The sequence below is a fragment of the Bos taurus genome, chromosome 2, assembly GCF_002263795.3.
Source record: "Bos taurus isolate L1 Dominette 01449 registration number 42190680 breed Hereford chromosome 2, ARS-UCD2.0, whole genome shotgun sequence".
Taxonomy (NCBI): domain Eukaryota; kingdom Metazoa; phylum Chordata; class Mammalia; order Artiodactyla; family Bovidae; genus Bos; species Bos taurus.
The window spans coordinates 112807668-112829664 of record NC_037329.1 but is presented as its reverse complement, the minus strand read 5'-3'; the positions used below and the strand labels follow the sequence as shown (position 1 = coordinate 112829664).

General features: G+C 38.7%; 1 protein-coding gene across 1 annotated transcript; it reads left to right on the top strand.

The window, feature by feature from the left end:
• The first annotated feature begins 2601 nt into the window (after positions 1-2601).
• On the top strand, positions 2602-21599 carry CCDC195 (coiled-coil domain containing 195). The gene is made up of 4 exons (XM_059877551.1): positions 2602-2953; positions 9728-9971; positions 14859-14953; positions 21568-21599. Exons 1-4 carry the CDS (start codon positions 2698-2700, stop codon positions 21597-21599), a joined length of 627 nt encoding a protein of 208 aa, XP_059733534.1. The 5' UTR covers positions 2602-2697.
• Positions 21600-21997: the final 398 nt, after the last annotated feature.

Here is a 21997-nt window from a genome sequence, read left to right as displayed (position 1 = left end):
GTATATTTGAAAGGTTGAATTAGTTGCCCATTAAAAAAGTGTAATGATCTCTCATGATATCTGGATTCCAACTTCTTTTGAAAATTCTAAAGAACCGGAAACACCAGAACTAGAAAAACACATGCCTTTCTTCATGACAACTGATGATTGGAGCTCAGTAGTTGTTGAACTCACCATATCAGTCAATCATTTCACCTGCCTTTATTTTATGAGTAAGATTTAATAATGAGATAGCGACAGAGTGGCAGTAACTTAGGACCCAGACCTCCACCCTGTGCATTATATCAGTCATATTTTTTGCACATGTGCCAATTGCAAGGAAGCCTTGGCATTCTTACTTTCATTGGAAACTTACACAGGTCCGTGATCATCTATCAGATGGCAAATGTCCCTTTCCATAACTGGCTCCATGCAAGTCTCTTCATGCACAACAGTCAAGATTATCTCACATCTGGCTGAACAGGGAAGCGGCTCATCCCTTCTATGTGAATTGACCCAGAGCATTCTTAAATGTCCCTTTCACAGGCTTATCAGTATTTCATGGAAGCTGTGCCCGTCAAAAACTTTTCATCTCCTCCTTTGTTTCCACATGACTGCTCCACCACCGTGTGACACTCAAATGTCAAAAAGATGGCGGGATGGCAGTCTGTCAGATCCACTTCTGACTCGGGGCTCCTGGCAACACCAGATGCTTCCAGTCACCTGGGAAATCACTGTGACGATAGCTACATATCAAGTTCAAGGTCAAAGTGAACTCTGCAAACGCTGCAAAAGCCGAATTTCTGAGCAGCTGTTTAAATAATTTATAACAGCAGAGTGTACGCCTGCTTGAAAAGTGAGACATAAGACTTCATGTAAGTGACACTTTTCTATTATGTCTTAGAGGGCAAGGCCATTGGGTATCTCCACACGGAAGGACACACGGCCGGGTGGTGATAATGCAGTCAAAATCCCCGAGTTCTAATCTGACCTTGCCTATCCTCTGTCACTGACTAAAACCAAAGGTTCTGACAGATAAAGGAGTCACATGTCAACCCTACACACCATATTCCAGCGAGGCATGATTTTATGTCCAGACGAAAGACACGCTGTGACATCATCTATTTGAAGAAGATGGAAAGCAGACACTTGCTGCCAACTCCCATTCTCTAGAAAGCAGACATACTAACACAGTTCATCTCCTTTTTAAAACCTTGCCCACAAATGTGGGAAAAGTTAAAGACTGACTCCATTCCCACAGGGCCAACTCATGCTGGAGGCTGGCAGCATGATGTTTACTAGCTGATGTAGAAGATGAGGGAATTAGCTGTGTGGATACCTGGGGAAAGCCCTGGGGACAGCTGGGACCAGTGTTCCAAGGCAGCGATGTGCCTGGAATGTTTATGGAACTAATGCTTAGGCCAGTGTGATTGGGGCAGAGCAGAGGGACAGAGCAAGGGAGTCATAGCAGATGAAATCAGAGAGGAGCCACTTCAATAGCCTCTAGCATGCCGGGCACACAAATGCTTACTGAAATTCATTGAAATACAAATAGAAGTAGTAGATCAAAACAACTGACTAGTAAACATGTCATAAAATTTAAATACATATAATAATTCTGTATGAATGAAAAAGAAATAATACTTTCTCCAGTAACTCCCACATACAGCCTTGGATCAATCAACCTGATCATCCTATTTACAAAGATAAGCAAAAAAGCATCATGTATGTAGAAAACATAAGTACGCAAATGTGCAAGGAAAATTACCACCATGAAAAATTATCTAATCATTTTGAACCTATTGCAAAAGAGCATTTATGCTTAAGCATGAGTTGAATTTCCAAATGGATACGGAGTGCATACCTTTCATTCCCAATGAAAAAACCTCTTCAGGAAATAGGTCATGAAAGCTGTTATCTATTGCACGTTCTTCTCATTCAAGATTAATGTTTGACCTGTATCTTCTTACATTCCCAAAATAGCCCTCAGCAGCATTTGCCTGAGCAAACACTCTAAAACCAAATAACAGCAAAAATGATCATAAGAAAACCTACCAAGAAGTAATTATATCATCCTTGACATTATCTTAAGGGATTAAGGTATAATTATCGACATCTCATTTAAATAATCTCATGGCAATTCATATGATTTCCTATATTATTTAAGTTTTGACACCTAATCAAAAGGTGTCGAAATTAATAATTTACCCCAAAGGTACAAAACTATGATATAGCCTACAGAAAAGACAAGGAATAATTCTTATGTGCCCATTTTGATATGCTCATGACAGTTGGCGATCCTATGAAACATCCGATACCAGAAATAGCAACAGAGAAAAAACTTGAGTGGCTGCTCGGATGGTGAGTTCATGAGAGAAACAAGAAATTCTGTTCCTTGCCGGAAATTTTCAGAGTATCTTCTGTAGACCCAAAGCAATATTCCAGAACTGTGGATTGATATGAAATGAAAGATACAAAGAAAAGCTCTGTTCTGAAAAACAAAACCCAGGATGAATAAGTCATGGAGATCCTTTACCTCCCTTGATAGCCTAACTCCCCAGGTGCTGAAAGATGGCATAGAGAAGACTGACATCTATTGTTCAGGGAAGTTTAGGGGTGGGGTCAACCTGTTCCACTGAGCAGATTGTGTGTTTGGTTCGTAAGCAAATGTTGATCTGTCTCCCCAAAGGAGCAGCCAGAGCAACCTGAAAAGAAGCAATGGCCGCGAACATCCATCTCATGAGAGTTATCCAGGAAATGCGGGCAGAGATCCACAAGCTGGAGAAAGAGAATCAAGCCCTCCGGATGAAGCTGACTTTAAGTAGTCAGAGAACCCCAGGCTCAGGAGGAGAATCAGGAGACGAAAAGGAAGTCACAGACCTCGGTAACCTTGAAGAAGTGCCCGGGCAATCTCCAGCAGCCCTTCATGGTGGTGTTGCCTCTGATTCAGCCCCAGGTGTGAGAGAACACCAAGGTACTGACTGCCCATAGTTCTTTGGGGCTGTGCCCACCTTTGCAAATATCTGTTAAATAGTTGGCTTAGTGTGCCTCTAACATAAGTGAATAATTTGGTATTAACAGGGGTGTGTTTTTTCCCTGGTATTGAGTTGGCCAAAAGGTTCTTGTTACAGAAAGATGCTATGGAAAAATCCAAATGACCTTTTTGGCCAAGATAGATAAGTTTAGAATCCTTAGGCAAAAATATCTTTAACATCTTCAATTATCATATTTTAACAACAGTAAAACTATCTCCAGTTATTCCTGAGAAGTTCAAGATGACAGATTCGTGGAAATCAGTCATATTAAAAAGAATACTTTTTTCCCTTTCTTGACTTCAAGCATTTAAATGCTACATAATAGAACACCAAATGGGTACGTGTCAAATGGAGTGCTCATTTATTAAGCCAGAACAGTAGTGCGCAACAGTTAAGTGTATGGATATCAGAGTCAGACAAATACAGTTGCCAATGATTTGACACTCATCAACCACCACTTGATTTAGAGCTAGTTAGAATAAATCTTTAACTCGCATTTTGTTCATTCAGAAGTGCTATAGTACCTATCTCAGCTGGTGATGACTGGTTGTAATAATAAACTAAGTGCTTAGTACAGCATCTAACAAACACACAGCCAAGGCAGATATTGTTCCTTATCCATGTTTTAGAAGATCTTTACTGTCCTTTATGAATGTATGTTGCACATAATTCAACTTACTATATGCAGGTTGGAGACTTCAAGACTACAAGTCAATGTCTGATACATTCTTTAAAAAATCTACTCTCTCACCTTTTATGGGAAAGAATTTTGACTGTGAAGACTATACATGAAATTAGAAATCAGGAGAGTGAAAAATATTGAGTTGGCCAAAAAAGTTCATTTTGATTTCTCTGTGATTAGAGAAATAGCCAAATGAGATTTTGGGCAACTTAATATGTTCTACATTCAAATTGTCAAACTCCCTTACATATAGCATATTCAAATAAAATTGATACATACTTGAATACTCAAAGTGCTTAATATCCTCTGTCAAAGGCTTCAGGCAAGGCTATTTAGAGGTACTGAACGGCTTAGCAATAGGACATGTCTTATCTCCAGCTGTTTTTGTTTTTTTCTGTTAAAGCGGTCTCTCTCTAGTGTGGGGCCCTATACTTCAAAGCTGGAAATAGATTCCATTTGGGGTCTTTTTCCTTGTTGTCAAGTACAGCTATGGAACTGAGTTATTCTGTCTGTTGGTTATTTAATAAAACTGAAAAAGGAACCTATAAAGAAGTTAGACCTTCTCCTAGTGGGGAAAAAAAGAGATAGAGACATGTGTAATATATCCGTCCTCCAGGTTTCCTCCACCTCTGAATTCTTGACATTTGGAATGAATAATTCTGTATTATAGGAGTCTGTCTTGGTCATTGGAAGATGTTTAGTAAAGTATCTGCTTCTTCCCATTTGGTCATGATCATCAAAAATGTCTTCAGACATTCCAAATACCACCTGGAGGATATTTCCCCTAGTTATTTTCCATGATGTTTCAGTTCAGTTCAGTTCAGTCATCAGTCGTGTCTAACTCTTTGCGATCCCATGAACTGCAGCATGCCAGGCTTCCCAGTCCATCACCAACTCCCAGAGCTTGCTCAAACTCATTTCCATTAAGTCAGTGATACCATCCAACCATCTCATCCTCTGTCATTCTCTTTTCCTCCTGCCCTCAGTATTTCCCAGCATCAGGGTCTTTTCTAATGAGTTGGTTCTTTTCATCAGATGGCCAAAGTATTGGAGCTTCAGCTTCAGCCTCAGTCCTTCAAATGAATATTCAGGACTGATTTCCTTTAGAACTGACTGGTTTGACCTCCTTGCAATCCAAGGGACTCTCAAGAGTCTTCTCCAACACCACAGTTCAAAAGCATCAATTTCATGATGTTTATCCTAATGCAAAAGTAACTTGGGTCTTACTATATGTTGTGCCATTCTAAAACAAGTCTCACTCTGTTCAAAGAACAGAGAGAACTACCCTTTAAACCTTCAGAGCCTGAATGCCATCAAGTTTAAATGAAGTTAGAATACTATTAAGCACCAAATACACAACTGATAACATACTTCTTCAGCATCTGAATGGTGGCCTCCAATAATAATATAAGCACTAAGTTTGAAACGATCTAGTGAAAAACATTTCTTGACATTTGGGGAATTCTTGCAGGCTGCACCAATAAAACAAAGAGTTTATGATTTAAATTTGTGTTTAGAAGCCCAGTGTACTTACTTCAAGTGATATTTATGTTTCTTACATGTAGTGTTCTATTATGAAAGTAAATGACAGAAATAGTGGGAACACTGGCCTGAGCACGAAGACACATGCGTTGCGGTCCCAGTTTTGTAAGAGTTGGTTGGTGCTGGGTAGATAACATAAAGTTCCTCGTCTTATCATTCTTTTGTAAAACTGAATGGACTGGATGCCTTCCAAGGCCTGTTCCAACTGTAAAATTCTATGAGTCTATGAATGTGACATGCTTTTATAATCACTCTCCTCATCTGTAAAATGGAGATAGCAATAGAATCTATCTCAGGCTGCTGAGACAATTAAATGAGGCAGCACAAGTAGGACTCAACATGATTACTTGTTCAGCTCAGTTCAGTTCCGTCATTCAGTCGTGTCCGACTCTTTGCGACCCCATGGACTGCAGCACGCCAGGCTTCCCTGTCCATCACCAACTCCAGGAGCTTACTCAAACTCATGTCCATTGAGTTGGTGATGCCGTTCAACCATCTCATCCTCTGTCGTCCCCTTCTCCTCCTGCCTTCAACCTTTCCCAGCAGTAGTCTTAGTACTATTCGATAGGTCAGAAAAATATGATTTGACTTAAGTACAAAGTTTTTATTAGCAGTTTTAGTAAGATTCGGAGAAGGCAATGACAACCCACTCCAGTACTCTTGTCTGGAAAATCCCATGGATGGAGGAGCCTGGTAGGCCGCAGTCCATGGGGTCGCTAAGAGTCAGACATGACTGAGTGACTTTACTTTCACTTTTCACTTTCATGCATTGAAGAAGGAAATGGCAACCCACTCCAGTGTTCTTGCCTGGAGAATCCCAGGGACGGGGGAGCCTGGTGGGCTGCCGTCTATGGGGTCGCACAGAGTCCGGACACGACTGAAGTGACTTAGTAGTTAGTAAGATTGCCAATAGTCAAAATTTATACTCGAAACTGATTCATAAAAATGTGATTTTAGAGAAGAACTTTAGTGATAATCTCCTTATTTTACTGTTGAGAATATAAGACCCAGAGAGATTCAGCAACTTGTCCTATCCTCTTTTGAAAACAAAATAATATAAACCTATACTCTGATAAGGGATGATGTGAAATCAGAAGTGTGTCTCACTTTAAGAAAGGAAACCAATAAGCTGGGTCTGAAAGCAAATCCCTTGGGACTAAATCCTCCTGGAAACATTCATGATAGTGTGCAAGTATTTGGTAGGTATGAAATCCAATCCATCTCACGGAGATGTTGCCATCATCCTTCCTGCCCTTGGAATTCTCACCTTGGGTCTATTAGGGAAGAGATTGTTGCTCAGTCACTCAGCCATGTCTGACTCTTTGCAACCCCGTGGACTGCAGCACACCAGGCTTCCCTGTCCTTCACTGTATCACAGAGTTTGCTCAAATTCATTTCCATTGAGTCAATGATGCTATCCTACCATCTCATCCTCTGTTGCCCCTTCTCCTCTCACCGTGAATCTTTCCCAGCATCAGGGTCTTTTCCAGTAGGTCGGCTGTTCACATCAGCTGGCGTAAGTATTGGAGCTTCAGCTTCAAAATCAGCCCTTCCAATGAATATTCAGAATTGATTTCCTTTAGGATTGATTAGTTTGATCTCTTGCTGTCCAAGGGACTCTCAAGAGTCTTCTCCAGCCTCATAGTTTGAAGGGAAGAGAAATTTGCTACAAAGATGATGCAAGAAACAACTCTTTACCAAGAAACTTCAGCATTCCTAGACCTCTGATTCTCTTCACTCTGCTCCTACCCTTTTGTCTGACAAACTGCATTTGATAGGAATCTTTGAATGGTGCTGATGATCCCTTGATGTTATGTGGAATATTCTTTCCCTTCTATTGATAAGAAACTAAAGAATACAGATTATTTGTGACCCATGGACATAAACAAAGAACTTATTTTCTGATCAGTCATGTTGGAGTATAGGTTGCATATAAGAACAAACTTAACTTTGCAATTGTTGGTATAATTTCCTCTGTTGTATTTTCTTATCATTTGGTATAAAGAGATTGCTTTATAATCCTCTTAAATAGAAACTTTTATGTTTGTCAATAGTCATAAACTTGTCTTTCAGTTTAGTTCAGTCACTCAGTCGTGTCCGACTCTTTGCAACCCCATGAATTGCAGCACACCAGGCCTACCTGTCCATCACCAACTCCCGGAGTTCACTCAAACTCACGTCCATTGAGTCGTTGATGCCATCCAGCCATCTCATCCTCTGTCGTCCCCTTCTCCTCCTGCCCCGAATCCTTCCCAGCATCAAAGTCTTTTCCAATGAGTTAGCTCTTCACATCAGGTGGCCAAAGTACTGGAGTTTCAGCTTTAGCATCATTCCTTCCAAAGAAATCCCAGGACTGATCTCGTTTAGAATGGACTGGTTGGATCTCCTTGCAGTCCAAGGGACTCTCAAGAGTCTTCTCCAACACCACAGTTCAAAAGCATCAATTCTTCGGTGTTCAGCTTTCTTCACAGTCCAACTCTCACATCCATACATGACCACTGGAAAAACTGTAGTCTTGACTAGACGAACCTTTGTTGGCAAAGTAATGTCTCTGCTTTTGAATATGCTATCTAGGTTGGTCATAACTTTCCTTCCAAGGAGTAAGCATCTTTTAATTTCATGGCTGCAATCACCATCTGCAGTGATTTTGGAGCCCAGAAAAATAAAGTCTGACACTGTTTCCCCTGTTTCCCCATCTATTTCCCATGAAGTGATGGGACCGGATGCCATGATCTTCGTTTTCTGAATGTTGAGCTTTAAGCCAAGCTTTTCACTCTCCTTTTTCACTTTCATCAAGAGACTTTTTAGTTCTTTTTCACTTTCTGCCATAAGGGTGTTGTCATCTGCATATCTGAGGTTATTGATATTTCTCCCGGCAATCTTGATTCCAGCTTGTGCTTCTTCCAGCCCAGCGTTTCTCATGATGTACTCTGCATATAAAGACCCATCTTTAAATCATTATGAAAGTTATATATCGTGGCCAAAGGAAGTGTTCCAAGATAATTTATGAATAGTATTTGCAGTTAATTACTTCAGTTGGATTTGAACTTAAACTCCCCCACAGACTCTTGCCTAAAATCTGATCTTCTGCTCTTCCATATTATAAAAAGCAAAGGCAGCCTCCACTTCCTGTAATGGCCATATAATTTGCTGTCTGTGTGCTACAGACATGGGTCACAAAATTTAAAAAAGAGAAAATTGTGCTTCTAACCCTCTGAAAACCTAAACACGATGCTGGACTTTGCTTTACTTACCTGCTAGTTAATGGCAAAGCTGTAATGAGAAAGAATAGAGTCAACGAACATTCATTAAATTCTCCAGAAAATGGTCCAGTCTATGAGGTCAGTGTCATTAGCCCCAGTGGTAATAACTAGATATCTAAGTAGAGGCTGAATGACAGGCCCCATGTCAGTTAGCTGAGTGTTAGATGTGAGATGCAGACAAACCGAGATGCCCTAAAATAAAGCTCTTTTAATCAAGAGGCTTTCATTCTAAGGACTGGAGATATGATTTACCTCAAAGAAAGAGTTTATTAGGGGACCCTTATGGATAGAAATTGAGTTGGAAACCCTCAGAAACTAAAGACATAAAGCTCCTAAGAGAAAGATAAAGAAAACTCCTTTTTCCCACACAGGCATCTTTACTTTTTTTTTGGCTGCAACTCAAGGCATGTGGGATCTTAGTTCCCTGACCAGGATCAAACTCGCACCTGCTGCAGAGAAAGTGTGGCGTCTTAGCCACTGAATCACCTGGGAAGTCCCTAGATGTTTTTACTTCTTTCTACTTGTTTGCCTTGCTCTCATCTCTCATTCGACAGAGAGAGATGACTGCTCAACTAAAGCAAACACACACATTTCAGGCCAGTTGGCAGCAACCGGTTCAATTATTTGTGGTCATTCAGGTGATGAGGGGCTGTGGATGAGCACGTTCTTTTAGAATGAGGATCGAGAAGACATCCAGAACTGCATCTCTACAAGTTCATGTTCTTCCCTTTCTAAAATCATACTTTACTGTTTCATTCTGTGCAAGTTTTTGTTAATATTCTGTGTTCTCAGGAAGGTCTTCCCTGACTACACTATTTAAGTAGCCTCCAGACCTTGCCCTCATCTAACTCTAGCACATTGCTCTCAGCAGTCTTATTCATCCTCCTAGACTCTATTGCTAGCTGAATTTTATCATATATCTGTCTATCATCTGTCAGCCACACAAGAAGGTAAGCTCTATGCAAGCAAGAATTTTGTGTTTTCACTTGCACACATCCATCTCTTTAAGAAGTGCCTGGCTCAGGGTTGGAACTCAATTATTTGCAAAATAAATCAATGAATTAATACCTTTTATGCAAAAATTTAATTTTTGCATATATTTTTAATGCAAAAAAATAACAGTTTTGTTTAGTTAGTTTCAATAAAGTACTAGTCATACAGTCTTCCATTTGTGGAAGTCATTAAAAATAGAATTTTTAAACTTGAATTTTGTGTCTCCTTTACAGGCAATGTCATGATTGTTAGACGCTATTCCATTTCCTCACCGATTCATTCATCAACTACAAGTGACCCTTGGAAGACTAGGAGAAGACATCCAAACTGTGGAATTCTAGAAGTTCAAGGGACGGTCAAATCACTGGCTTCTTCAGTTAAGAAGCAAAACAATGAGGAAAAGATGTTTACCTCGGATTCTTTTACTACCAATGGTTGCAGCAAAGGAGTCTTTCCTGAGCATAATTTTGGTTACAGGTAATGTACAATCCCTCTGGGGGAAGGCATGGTAACCCACTCCAGCATTCTTGCCTAGAGAATCCCCATGGACAGAGGAGCCTGGAGGGCTCCAGGTCATGGGGTCGCAAAGAGGAGACACTTCTGAGTGACTAAGCAAAGCACAGCACAGTGTACAATCCACCTCGAGACAGTTTATAGTTGCATAGTGTGATGGCTACTGAGACGTTCTCCTGGATAAGCAAGGTCTTATACAGTGGAGGAACTAAAAACAAGGAGGCTATTTCCATCACATTTATGTGTTTTGAGAACCAAAAGAAACAAACTTATCTGAGATCAAATGGTACTCTCTAATAGATGCCTGTAAAAACTGGAAAGTGATCAGTCTTCACTTACTCATCAAGCATGAATGATGGTACTCTAGACTGGGTGCTGGGAATCCAAGATTCAGCAAAAGCAAAATGTTATTTTAAAGTTCAGCACTTTCCTTTGGTGACAAAGACACACAAGCAAACTGACCACTACAATAAAGTGTGTCTCAGGAAGAAGACACATTTACACTGGGGGCCAAACACAGAATTCCCCTCTAAGGGAGAACTGTGCTTGTAGAGGAAGGCGCCTTCATGGGCTTTTGTGGGTACAAGAAAGGACCCTTTAGGCATAAGCCAAACAGGCTAAGAGACAAAGACAAAAGTGGCCTGTTCTGCAAAATACATGAATTGGTATTTAAGGAGTTAGAAGCGGCCTACGAATGGAAGGGAGTGAGAAAACATTTGAGAAGTAGGCTGGGACTCTTTTAGAGGAGAGTTGGCCAGTGGCCCCTGGTGTGGGCAAAGCCAAGAGCTCTTTTGGAACAAGACTGCCACCCTCAAGCACCAGTGTGTCAGAGTGTCACTTCCCCTCTGCCACCCTCTGCACTTCTACCTCCCAATTCCCACGTAGGCTCTACCTCTATCAAGAGTCTACGCACACTGTAGATAATCAACAAAGATCTACTGTTTAGCAGAGGGAACTCTACTCAGTATTCTGTAATAACCTAGATGGGAATAGACTCTGAAAAAGAAGAAAAAAGATACGGTTATTTAAAAAACAAAGAGTCTATACACATTTGTCTCTTTTGAGGAGAAGGAGAAAAATCAAGAAAAAGGGACCTGGTTTCATGATTAACTTATCATGAGGAAGAGAAAATGGAACAAATATGGTTGTTTAGAGAATTAGTGAGTCATCTAATTCAGCAGCAGCAGGAAATCAAATCAAAGTGGTAGTGAAAATTAATAGGCCATCAGGAATTCTCATAAATATGGAAAAGAGCACTGGTCTTCCCACAGGATGTAGGATACAAAGGTTGAGCCAGTCTTATTTGAATTTTACAAAGCAGGATGAACACCGTGTTTCACTTGTAGAAAGTTCTATTACAGGAGGAGAGAGGAACCTGGTCAGGAAGGATAGGCAAAGACAAATGTACAGCGTATCCCACTAGACCAAAAAAGAGAAGATAGAAGAAATCATGACTGTGGAGAAAGCTAGAAGCAGGGAAGTCAGTGAGGCTGGAGAGGTTGGCAGTATCCTTCGCAGAAGGCATCCCATGGGATGCTGGGAGTATGTGCTTTATCCAGTAATTACTGGAAAGCTGATAAAAAATGTCTTCATGAAAATTTTCAAAATGCACAAATATTCAGAAACTAATATTACAAATACCAGTGTATCCATCTGCAAGAGTTTTGTCATAGTTTATCAGATATTTTTATATATAAGACCAAAAGTGTTACTAAGAAAGAAAAGGGACATCTCTTCCCCTGTCCTCCTAAGGGGCAAGCATTACCAGGAATTTTGTTTCTATCCTTTAGGTCTATTTTTTTTGCTTTCATTACACACATTCATTCATTCGACAAATACGGCACCGAGGATACAGCAGGAAACAAAATTGTCAGAAATCTCTGCCAATGTGGAGTTTTTCCTCTATAACATGATGATCAATCAACATGAAAATACATGCAGCGTATAGTTAGACGGTGAAACAAGTAAGCCAATCAAAGGAAAAATGAAGGGCTTGAGAAGCAAGCATTGTTGAAATGTTAATTGAAATGAATTGTTGTAGCCAGAAAATATGACAGTATTTGAATAAAGAAGGGAGAAAGAGTTCTGGGAATACGGGCAAGGGTTTGGAGTGAGTGGGTGAGGGGACTTGCCAGACATTGAGAACAGCAAACGCCAGAGGACTGGGTGGGCTCAAAAACGACTGGTGTTTAAGGAAGGGTAAGGAGGCTGGCTTTGAGTGCAGTGGAGGGAGCAAGCAAGACAGAGAGCAATGAAAAAGAGAGCTAAGGATGGCCATCCACTCTTTTCAATGTTCTGGATCCATTGCAAGTGAACTGGGATGTATAACATACTCTTTTCGTTCGTATATGTATTAATATATAATATATATGAAACTCTGTTTTGAAAGGACTATAGGAAAATAATACAGAAAACAAGAGGACCAGTTTAAAGCTAAAAAAGTAATTTAGGCAAGAAATGATTATTTATTGGCCAACAGCAATAACTGAATGTGGTTTCTAATCTTGTTTTGAAGATGGAGCCAACAAGATTCGTTAACAGAGCAGATGTAGGATATGGAAACAATAAGTGTATACCCAACCATTGTGTTCCAATGGCCATGTGTTTTCAAAGAGGGAAGAGGGAAGAAAGGCAGAGATGTACCCTTTGTCTGAGTAAAATTATGTATATGTAATAGATAGTCATATGAAAACACTAAATGTTCCTTGTTTTCAAAATTGCAAATTTAAAAATATAAATACAGTATACAAAGTAAAAAGTGTAAAAAGGAATATCTTCCATAATCCCACTACCTGAAAAACCACCATTGAGATTTTTTTTATTGATTTTCTTTATTTATTTGGCTGTACCAGGTCTTAGTTGCAGTGTCCCTGAGCAGGGATCAAACCCACAACCCCTGCATTGGGAACTCAGAGTCTTAGCCACTGGACCACCAGGGAGGTTCCCATCATTGAGATTTTAATGGCTATCTCTCCATGCTAGGATCTATATAGTTTGTAATTGTACAGGGTCTGTATTATAATGGTTTAGTTTTTGCACTGAAATCACTGCAGGTCCACAGACCTACAACACTACACTGAGAAATATAGTAATATTAATTTTTCCATTTCAGTTTATTTTATTTTCTATGATAGTTTGGGAACCTAGCCAATGTTTATAATGCGTTACTTTTCTGAAGCAAAATGTTTTCCAACTTCCAAGCTGCCAATGAATAAACTATTAGAACACAATCCATTTCTAATTTGGAATCTACTTCAATTTGAAAGATTGAGCCAATTGTAGGATTGTGTTAAAGCAAGAACGTCAGTAACGGCTGAAAATCAACAGCTGGGCTGGCATGAAACCCAGTAGATACAGAGAATGGTTTCACAGGAATTAAGCACTTTCTTTCGTAGTCTTTTTTTTATTTTGTCTTTTACTTTCTCAGGGATTAACTAGTAAAGTAACAACTCATTACACTATTCCTCTAATTTGGGGAGTAAATCCATTTCCTTTCTAATAGCGTTCAAAGAATCTTACAAAGATTTATCAAGAACCAACCAATATGTTTGAACTAGCTTTCAAATCAATGAGATATCGTATCTAATTTGCTCATGAACTTTTCAACTGTTATACCAAGAAAGTATTTCAGAAGAAAGCCAGTGTCAATATTTCTAAGAACCCATGCTCTCCAGAAACTAGAGATTGGATTTTAATTTTTTCCCTCATTTTGACATAAAAACCCAATTTTTTCCTCCTGCATTCAAGAAAAAAATAATAACCTTAGGCTGTTGGAAAGATTAGGGGAAAGGGTCCATATAGACAATTGAACTTAGAAAGGACAAAACAGACATTAAAATAAATATATTGTCTTCTTTTTCTAAGCAAAGTCGTTAAGAAGACAGCCTCTGGAATCAGATGATTAAAATTCCAACTCCATCATTTGCAAAGAGAATGCTCTTGGAAAAGTTATTAGTCTGTCCTGTGCCATAGTTTATTTTTTTGTAAAAAGAGAATCATAATAGCAGTGACCTCATAGTTTTTGTGAAGAATAAATGGGAGAGTCTAGTGAATGCTTGCTAAGTGGCAGAGCTGTTATTATTTTATTGATCCCAACATATGGAACAACTGGCCTTCCTCCCAAGGGAGGGAGCAGATGTGTGTTCCCCACAATACAGCCACTAAATGCCATTCTGTGAAATTATGGCCTTATCTAATTAAAGAGAGAAAGATCAAAACTAGAGAAAAGACAATCATTCTGAGCACTATTCTTTAGACTTGTTCCTGGGAGCACTTTATCCTGGTTTATGTCAAAATCGTACATAACACTGTTCAAGGAGAAAGGAGCAGTGGGCAAAATGAAAAGATTTAATCGCTCAGATAACACTAGGTCATTGCTGGCACAGCTCTCTCTCCTTTATTGTTCAGGTGTGATGGATATTCATCAAAATCCAAAATGGTGCGTTGCTCTGGATTTAGAAAATAATTGTCCCAAATTTCTGCTTCATTTCAACTGAAAAGCTTTGATATGCAGGACCCTTTGTTGAGAGAACATATTAATCTTTAACTTTAAACGTCAAGCTAAGAATCCTCAGACGTAGTCCTTTCCTCAAAAGTTTTAAGTTTTGGTTTTATCAGCACTATCCACTGGTTTAATCAAAAGGCCAGTTACAATACATTTTCTTGCATTCCAAATTGTTTTCTTGAGCAACTAAACAAAAAAATAGTATGGTATATGTAAGTTGAATGTTTAACTCTTTAGGCATTATTTGGTACTTGGAAAAATAGTACATGTTTTGTAGAAATAGTAAATGCTTTGTGTAAAGCCTCACTAAATTTTTATTTCTCTCTCCTTTATTCTGCTTTCTTTAGGGACAAGAGAAAGACAGTGGGTTTCCTGTTACCCATGAACACATCTTCACACTCCAAAGATTCAAGTTCTTTGAAATACTCACCAAACCAGCTAAGTACTATTATAGAATAGGATACTCAAGGTGGTGAAATTTAAGACACAGTTGATTTCCAACATGTGGGAACACTGAGATGTGGTTGGGTCAGTGTCCCCCCCACAAAGAGCTCTGAGAAGATGCTCACTAAGGGCTTTCAATAGCTAAGTCCAAGATCTCTCTTAGTAAACGTTGCACTGCACTTGAAAATATGTGGGTTATTGTCAAATATCTTTTGATATTGATTTCTAATATAATTCCATAGTGATAAGAGAACAGACTCTGTATGGTTTCAATAGCTTTGGGCTGTGGAATTTTTGCACCTTGTTTTATGTCCCTGAATCTGTTCCAGGGTCTCCTAGTTTACAGCCTATGGGAACTTGAATAAGAAGTAGTTTCCTACTGTTGTGTGAAAATTGTATAGATCTTAATTACGTTGAATTGGTTCACAGTGCTTTTTGGGTCTACTATATCCTTCTACTTCTCTGCATGTTCATTCTATTAATTTTTGAGAGTTTGATATTGAAACTCCAATTTAAAATTCTTAATTTATCTACTTTAAAAAATAATTATAATATATAGTTGAAATATATTGGAACATAGTGGAAATAAACTTGTTCTGTATTTTCCAAGTCTCCCATAAATGTGTTATCATACTTCCATAATTTGAAAAGAGAAAAATAAAAAGATGTTCACTAAGACACACAAAATACCCAAAGTTGGGTCAATGGAGTTGTCAAAGGACCTAAACAAGAAGTGGAAGTCATTACTTTATGTTGTCACTGAATATTAATGTTGATGTGTGCACAGTGGCTGTAGCCTCTGAGCAATTAAAAAAATTAAATTAAATTGCTTGCTAAGTGTTCAGTATCTGTGTTATGCTATCATGAAATTCCTCTGTTCCCATTATGGGTCACTCTCCAGATGAAACTATAACACATCTAGGAAAAAAATTCTATATCTGACTAATAACATAGAAGCCATAGTGATTATCCTTAGAGTTAGTCGTGGGCTGATATTTCACTGATGCAAGCTCATTTAATCTTTTAATATCCTGTGTCACTGGCACAAGAACACAAACACAGCAAACTCCCACAGCGTATGTTGTGGACTCAGAGTAACTGTGAGCTGTCTAATGGTAAAGACACTCATCTTGGTTGGAAGGAGAAAGAAAAATGTTCAAATCATCATTACTTAAGGATTGGAAATTTCAGAAATCCCTCAGATCCCAAACCTCTATTCAAGAGTCCCTCCCCAACTCCAGGTTTACAGCAATCATGTTTTAATACCAATAAGTCTTTTAAATAAATATATTAAAATCTCCTATTTTCAAAGCAGAAATAGAGACACAGACATAAAGAACAAACCTATGGACACCAAGGAGGGGACAGAGGGTGTGTGAAGTGAGATTGGGACTGACATAACCACGCTACTGATATTATGTATAAAATAGGTAACTAATGAGAACCTATTATATAGCACAGGGAACTCTACTCAATGCTCTGTGGTAACACAGACAGGAGGGAAATCCAAAAAAGAGGAGATACATGTACACATAAAGCAGATTCACTCTGCTATACAGTAGAAACTAACACAATATTGTAAAGCAACTATACTCCAATAAATTTTTTTTTTAATCTCCAGAGTAATAGAATGTAGAGTTGGGGCTCCCAACAGGAACAAGACAAGAAATTCGCATTTTAAATAAGCCTTCCCCAATGATTTCTTATACAGCTATGATTTCAATCTACTATTGTAAATATTAAGAATCACAGAGTTCCCCAGATGTGACACCAGGTTGAAAGGGAAGCACTGAAGCAAGGAAAGGGGAGAAATGGTCCAATCTCTTTCTAATAAAGGATTTCAATATTCACAAAACAGACTCTTAGAAGGGAGATGGATGAATCAACGACTACCCTGAAGTAAAAACAGCATAATGGATCAAATCCTTCTTTTATTTATGATATTAATTTAAGATTATCAATATTCTCCATATTATAACAGATGTACAACAGGGCAAGGTTATGACCGGAGGGGAAAGATACAAATGAGATCTAAAAACACTCACCTGGGAATAAAGATGCGTGCAAGAATTAAGCTATTAGCATATGTGATTATTGGAATATTTAGTTCATGCACAATTCTATTTTCTGCATATTTACAAAATGGAGAATTTTGTGTTGACATCAAAGAAACATTTTCCAGTTTTTTTTGTTTTAAAGAAATGACTGACAACCACTCAAATCACAGTGTCATAACTGGCAAAGTTATAAAGACAAATTACCCCAATGCCCAGCTCAACGACTAATATGTGATTGGCATTACACACACAGTCCGTGACCTGAACTGAATGAACAGTTACATGAGACTCTCCCTGACCAGTGAGAAATACGCACCATCAAATATTATACTTTGAAATTAAGTTACTTCATATTATGATGAAAGAAACAGAGGTCCATCTCTGTTCCCTGACTCTGTAGAGTTTGATAATAAACCCTCTGAGCATATTTTTAAACACAATAAACTACAAAGAACACAAATGTATCTCAGTCATGCTCTGATCTACCAATTATATTTCTCTTCTTCCATGATCCAAACTTTTGTTAAGTCAGGAACCCAAGTATCCAGCTGGGACAGGCAAGTGACAGAAATGAATAAGGGCTCTGGAGAACAAGCGTATGCACACCCCAGCCAAAGGGGGCTGCAACCTTTCACCCTTGTGAGGCTGTGTGGGAAAGTGGACACTCCATTATCACGTCTATTGTCCAAGGGATGTTAAAATCTGAATTTTTATGCAAATATCTGCTGATTCATAAATACTGGCATCATGTTTGATTTTTAAAACATTATGGAAATGAAACACAATATATCCAAAGACCAGATTTAAGATATCAGGTTTCAACTTCTGATTTAAATGCAATTTCTTTTTTTTTTTTTTTTTAAGGCCTTTTTATTTATTTCCTTATTGGAGTGTAGTCGCTTTACAATATTGTTTGTATCTGCTGTACGGCAAAGTGAATCCACCATATGTATACATATATTCCCTCTTGTTTGGATTTCCTTCCCGTATAGGTCACTACAGAATATTGAGTTCCCTGTGCTACACAGTAGGTTCTCAAAAGTTACATATTTTATTTGTTGTTGTTTAGTGGCTAAGTCATGTCTCACTCTTTGCAACTCCATGGACTGCACTATGCCAGGGTCCTCTGTCCTCTACTATCTCCCAGAACTTGTTCAAATTCATGTCCATTGAGTCAGTGATTCTATCTAACCATCTCATCCTCTGCCGCCCCATTCTCCTCTTGTCTTAAATCTTTCCCAACATCAGGGTCTTTTCCAGTGAGTGGGCTGTTCGCATCAGGTGGCCAAAATATTGGAGCTTCAGTTTCAGCGTCAGTTTATAGATAGTATATCTATTTTATACATAATATCAATAGTGTATGTAGGCCAATCCCATCCTCCCAATTAATCCCACCCTCCCTTTCCCCATTGGTATCGTATGTTTCTTCTTTACATCTGTGTCTCTATTTCTGCTTTTAAATGCAATTTAAACATAGAGATCCAAAATAAGAATGTGGCTCTGGAAAGCTACAATCTGGATGGAAAGAGGAGAAGGAAATTTGAGACTGGGAAAGGAGGATAAGATGGTTTAGGAAATGAAGTCTACTTAGATAAAAAGGCTGAAGTCTTTCATCTTCACAAAAAAATGTAGCTTAATCCAGAGTCAATACATATTTGCTCACAGAACCAAATCCTAATACGAGAAATCATGGTCTAAGTTTTATTTTAAAACTTTTATTATGTATTTTGCCTGGTTTATATTTTTCAATTGTATAGAACTCTTGGCAAACAGTCTTGCTGACTTTTCCTCCTTTTGGTGGGGAAGATCCTAAAGTTAGAGGATCATAGAATTTTCCAGCACAATTCTGGTTTGGGGCCATCATTTCAAAGAGTTAGCATAGCTCATGAAAGTTACTCCACTAGTCTGAAGCAACAGAGTTTAGAGTGAAGCCAGAACCAGAACCCATATCTGCTGACTCCTCCTGTAAGAGTTCCATGATGCCACCTGCATTTGCTACACTAAGCCAGTCATTAAATTTAACATCTTTATCATCTGAGCCTTTCTCAACAAGTGAAGACGATCTCAGTGTTCTCAATGACCAGGTTATCTAAGGATCAAATGAGATCGTGTATGTGGATATGTGGCATAAAGCACTAAGCAAATACAAGACACTGTTACGTTGTTCCATTCAAAAAGTAGACTCCCACCTGGTGTCTAATTTTAGATCAAGGTGTTCAGTTGGTAAAAATTTATGTATGAAATTTCTAGCTTTTGTGTTTTCTAGCTTTCAATTTTTCTCTGGGTTACGTTGATGAGTCGACAGCTAAAAGATAAACAGCAAGGCATTCAGAGCATTCAATGTCATGTACTTTACCTGGAAAGAAGAAGAAGGAAAGAAACTTCCCCATGATGAATTCTCAGTGGTCACCAACATTGGCGAGAGTGGCACAGACTCATAACTCTGTGGGTGATGAAAGTCAAAACTTAATAAATACATCAAAGTGAAAGTCACTCAGTCGTGTCCAACTCTTTGCGACCCCATGGACTATACAGTCCATGGAATTCTCCAGGCCAGAATACTGGAACGGGTAGCCTTTCGCTTCTCCAGGGGATCTTCCCAACCCAGGGATCAAACCCAGGTCTCCCACATTGCAGGAGGATTCTTTACCAACTGAGACACAGGGGAAGCCCAATAAAAATGTTGATTTGTTTTTTTTTTTTTCCCTAAATCTTTTCTTTTTTTTTTTAATTTTATTTTATTTTTAAACTTTACATAATTGTATTAGTTTTGCCAAATATCAAAATGAATCCATCACAGGTATACATGTGCTCCCCATCCTGAACCCTCCTCCCTCCTCCCTCCCCATACCATCCCTCTGGGTCGTCCCAGTGCACTAGCCCTAAGCATCCAGTATTGTGCATTGAACCTGGACTGGCATCTCGTTTCATACATGATATTTTACATGTTTCAATCCCATTCTCCCAAATCTTCCCACCCTCTCCCTCTCCCACAGAGTCCATAAGACTGTTCCATACATCAGTGTCTCTTTTGCTATCTCGTACACAGGGTTATTGTTATCATCTTTCTAAATTCCATATATATGCGTTAGTATACTGTATTGGTGTTTTTCCTTCTGGCTTACTTCACTCTGTATAATAGACTCCAGTTTCATCCACCTCATTAGAACTGATTCAAATGAATTCTTTTTAATGGCTGAGTAATACTCCATTGTGTATATGTACCACAGCTTTCTTATCCATTCATCTGATGATGGACATCTAGGTTGCTTCCATGTCCTGGCTATTATAAACAGTGCTGCGATGAATATTGGGGTACATGTGTCTCTTTCCCTTCTGGTTTCCTCAGTGTGTATGCCCAGCAGTGGGATTGCTGGATCATAAGGCAGTTCTATTTCCAGTTTTTTAAGGAATCTCCACACTGTTCTCCATAGTGGCTGTACTAGTTTGCATTCCCACCAACAGTGTAAGATGGTTCCCTCTTCTCCACACCCTCTCCAACATTTATTATTTGTAGACTTTTGGATCGCAGCCATTCTGACTGGTGTGAAATGGTACCTCATAGTGGTCTTGATTTGCATTTCTCTGATAATGAGTGATGTTGAGCATCTTTTCATGTGCTTGTTAGCCATCTGCATGTCCTCCCTGGAGAAATGTCTATTTAGTTCTTTGGCCCATTTTTTGATTGGGTCATTTATCTTTCTGGAGTTGAGCTGTAGGAGTTGCTTGTATATTTTTGAGATTAGTTGTTTGTCAGTTGCTTCATTTGCTATTATCCTCTCCCATTCTGAAGGCTGTCTTTTCACCTTGCTGATAGTTTCCTTTGATGTGCAGAAGCTTTTAAGGTTAATTAGGTCCCATTTGTTTATTTTTGCTTTTATTTCCGATATTCTGGGAGGTGGGTCATAGAGGATCCTGCTGTGATGTATGTCAGAGAGTGTTTTGCCTATGTTCTCCTCTAGGAGCTTTATAGCCTCTGGTCTTATGTTTAGATCTTTAATCCATTTTGAGTTTATTTTTGTGTATGGTGTTAGAAAGTGGTCTAGTTTCATTCTTTTACAAATGGTTGACCAGTTTTCCCAGCACCACTTGTTAAAGAGATTGTCTTTAATCCATTGTATATTCTTGCCTCCTCTGTCAAAGACAAGGCATCCATATGTGCGTGGATTTATCTCTGGGCTTTCCATTTTATTCCATTGATCTATATTTCTGTCTTTGTGCCAGTACCATACTGTCTTGATAACTGTGGCTTTGTAGTAGAGCCTGAAGTCAGGTAGGTTGACTCCTCCAGTTCCATTCTTCTTTCTCAAGATCGCTTTGGCCATTCGAGGTTTTTGATGCAATCCCTATCAAGCTACCAACAGTATTCTTCACAGAGCTAGAACAAATAATTTCACAATTTGTATGATTTGTTGTCAGAGTACACCAACAGCCACCTATTTGCTTTCATAAATTGGTATCTTGCAAATGTCCATTAACAAATAAACACATTGAAATGAATAAAAATATAAACAATGCATTCAAAATCAAATATAAGTCCAGATAACTTTTCCAGCTTCCCAATTGTCTCTGCTCCCATCTCCTTGAGCTATTTCTACTCCCTAAGCTATGAATCTAGAACAAACTTAACTGAAAAGATACCTGTGTACAGGCACAATATGACACATTATGGAGTTCATTGTATTACTTTTCAAATTCTAGCTTATCCTCTAGAAAATACATCTTAGGAACCTCTAAGAATCCTGGCAGGCACAATCATTGAGCCTGGTGTTTTTGTCTCCAAGATAAAAAGCAAAAGTACAGTAGTACCTACTGATTATGGGAAGTACCACCCATAGAACTTAAAAGATATGATAAAAACAGTCTGAAAGAGGACTATGTGGTTATTGTAATCAACAAAAATGTTTAGTTATAGTGTTTTTTAAAGAGAGTTCTGCTGCCTGAAGTAGTAGTTAATTTTTAAATATTGATGCAGAGAAATCTTC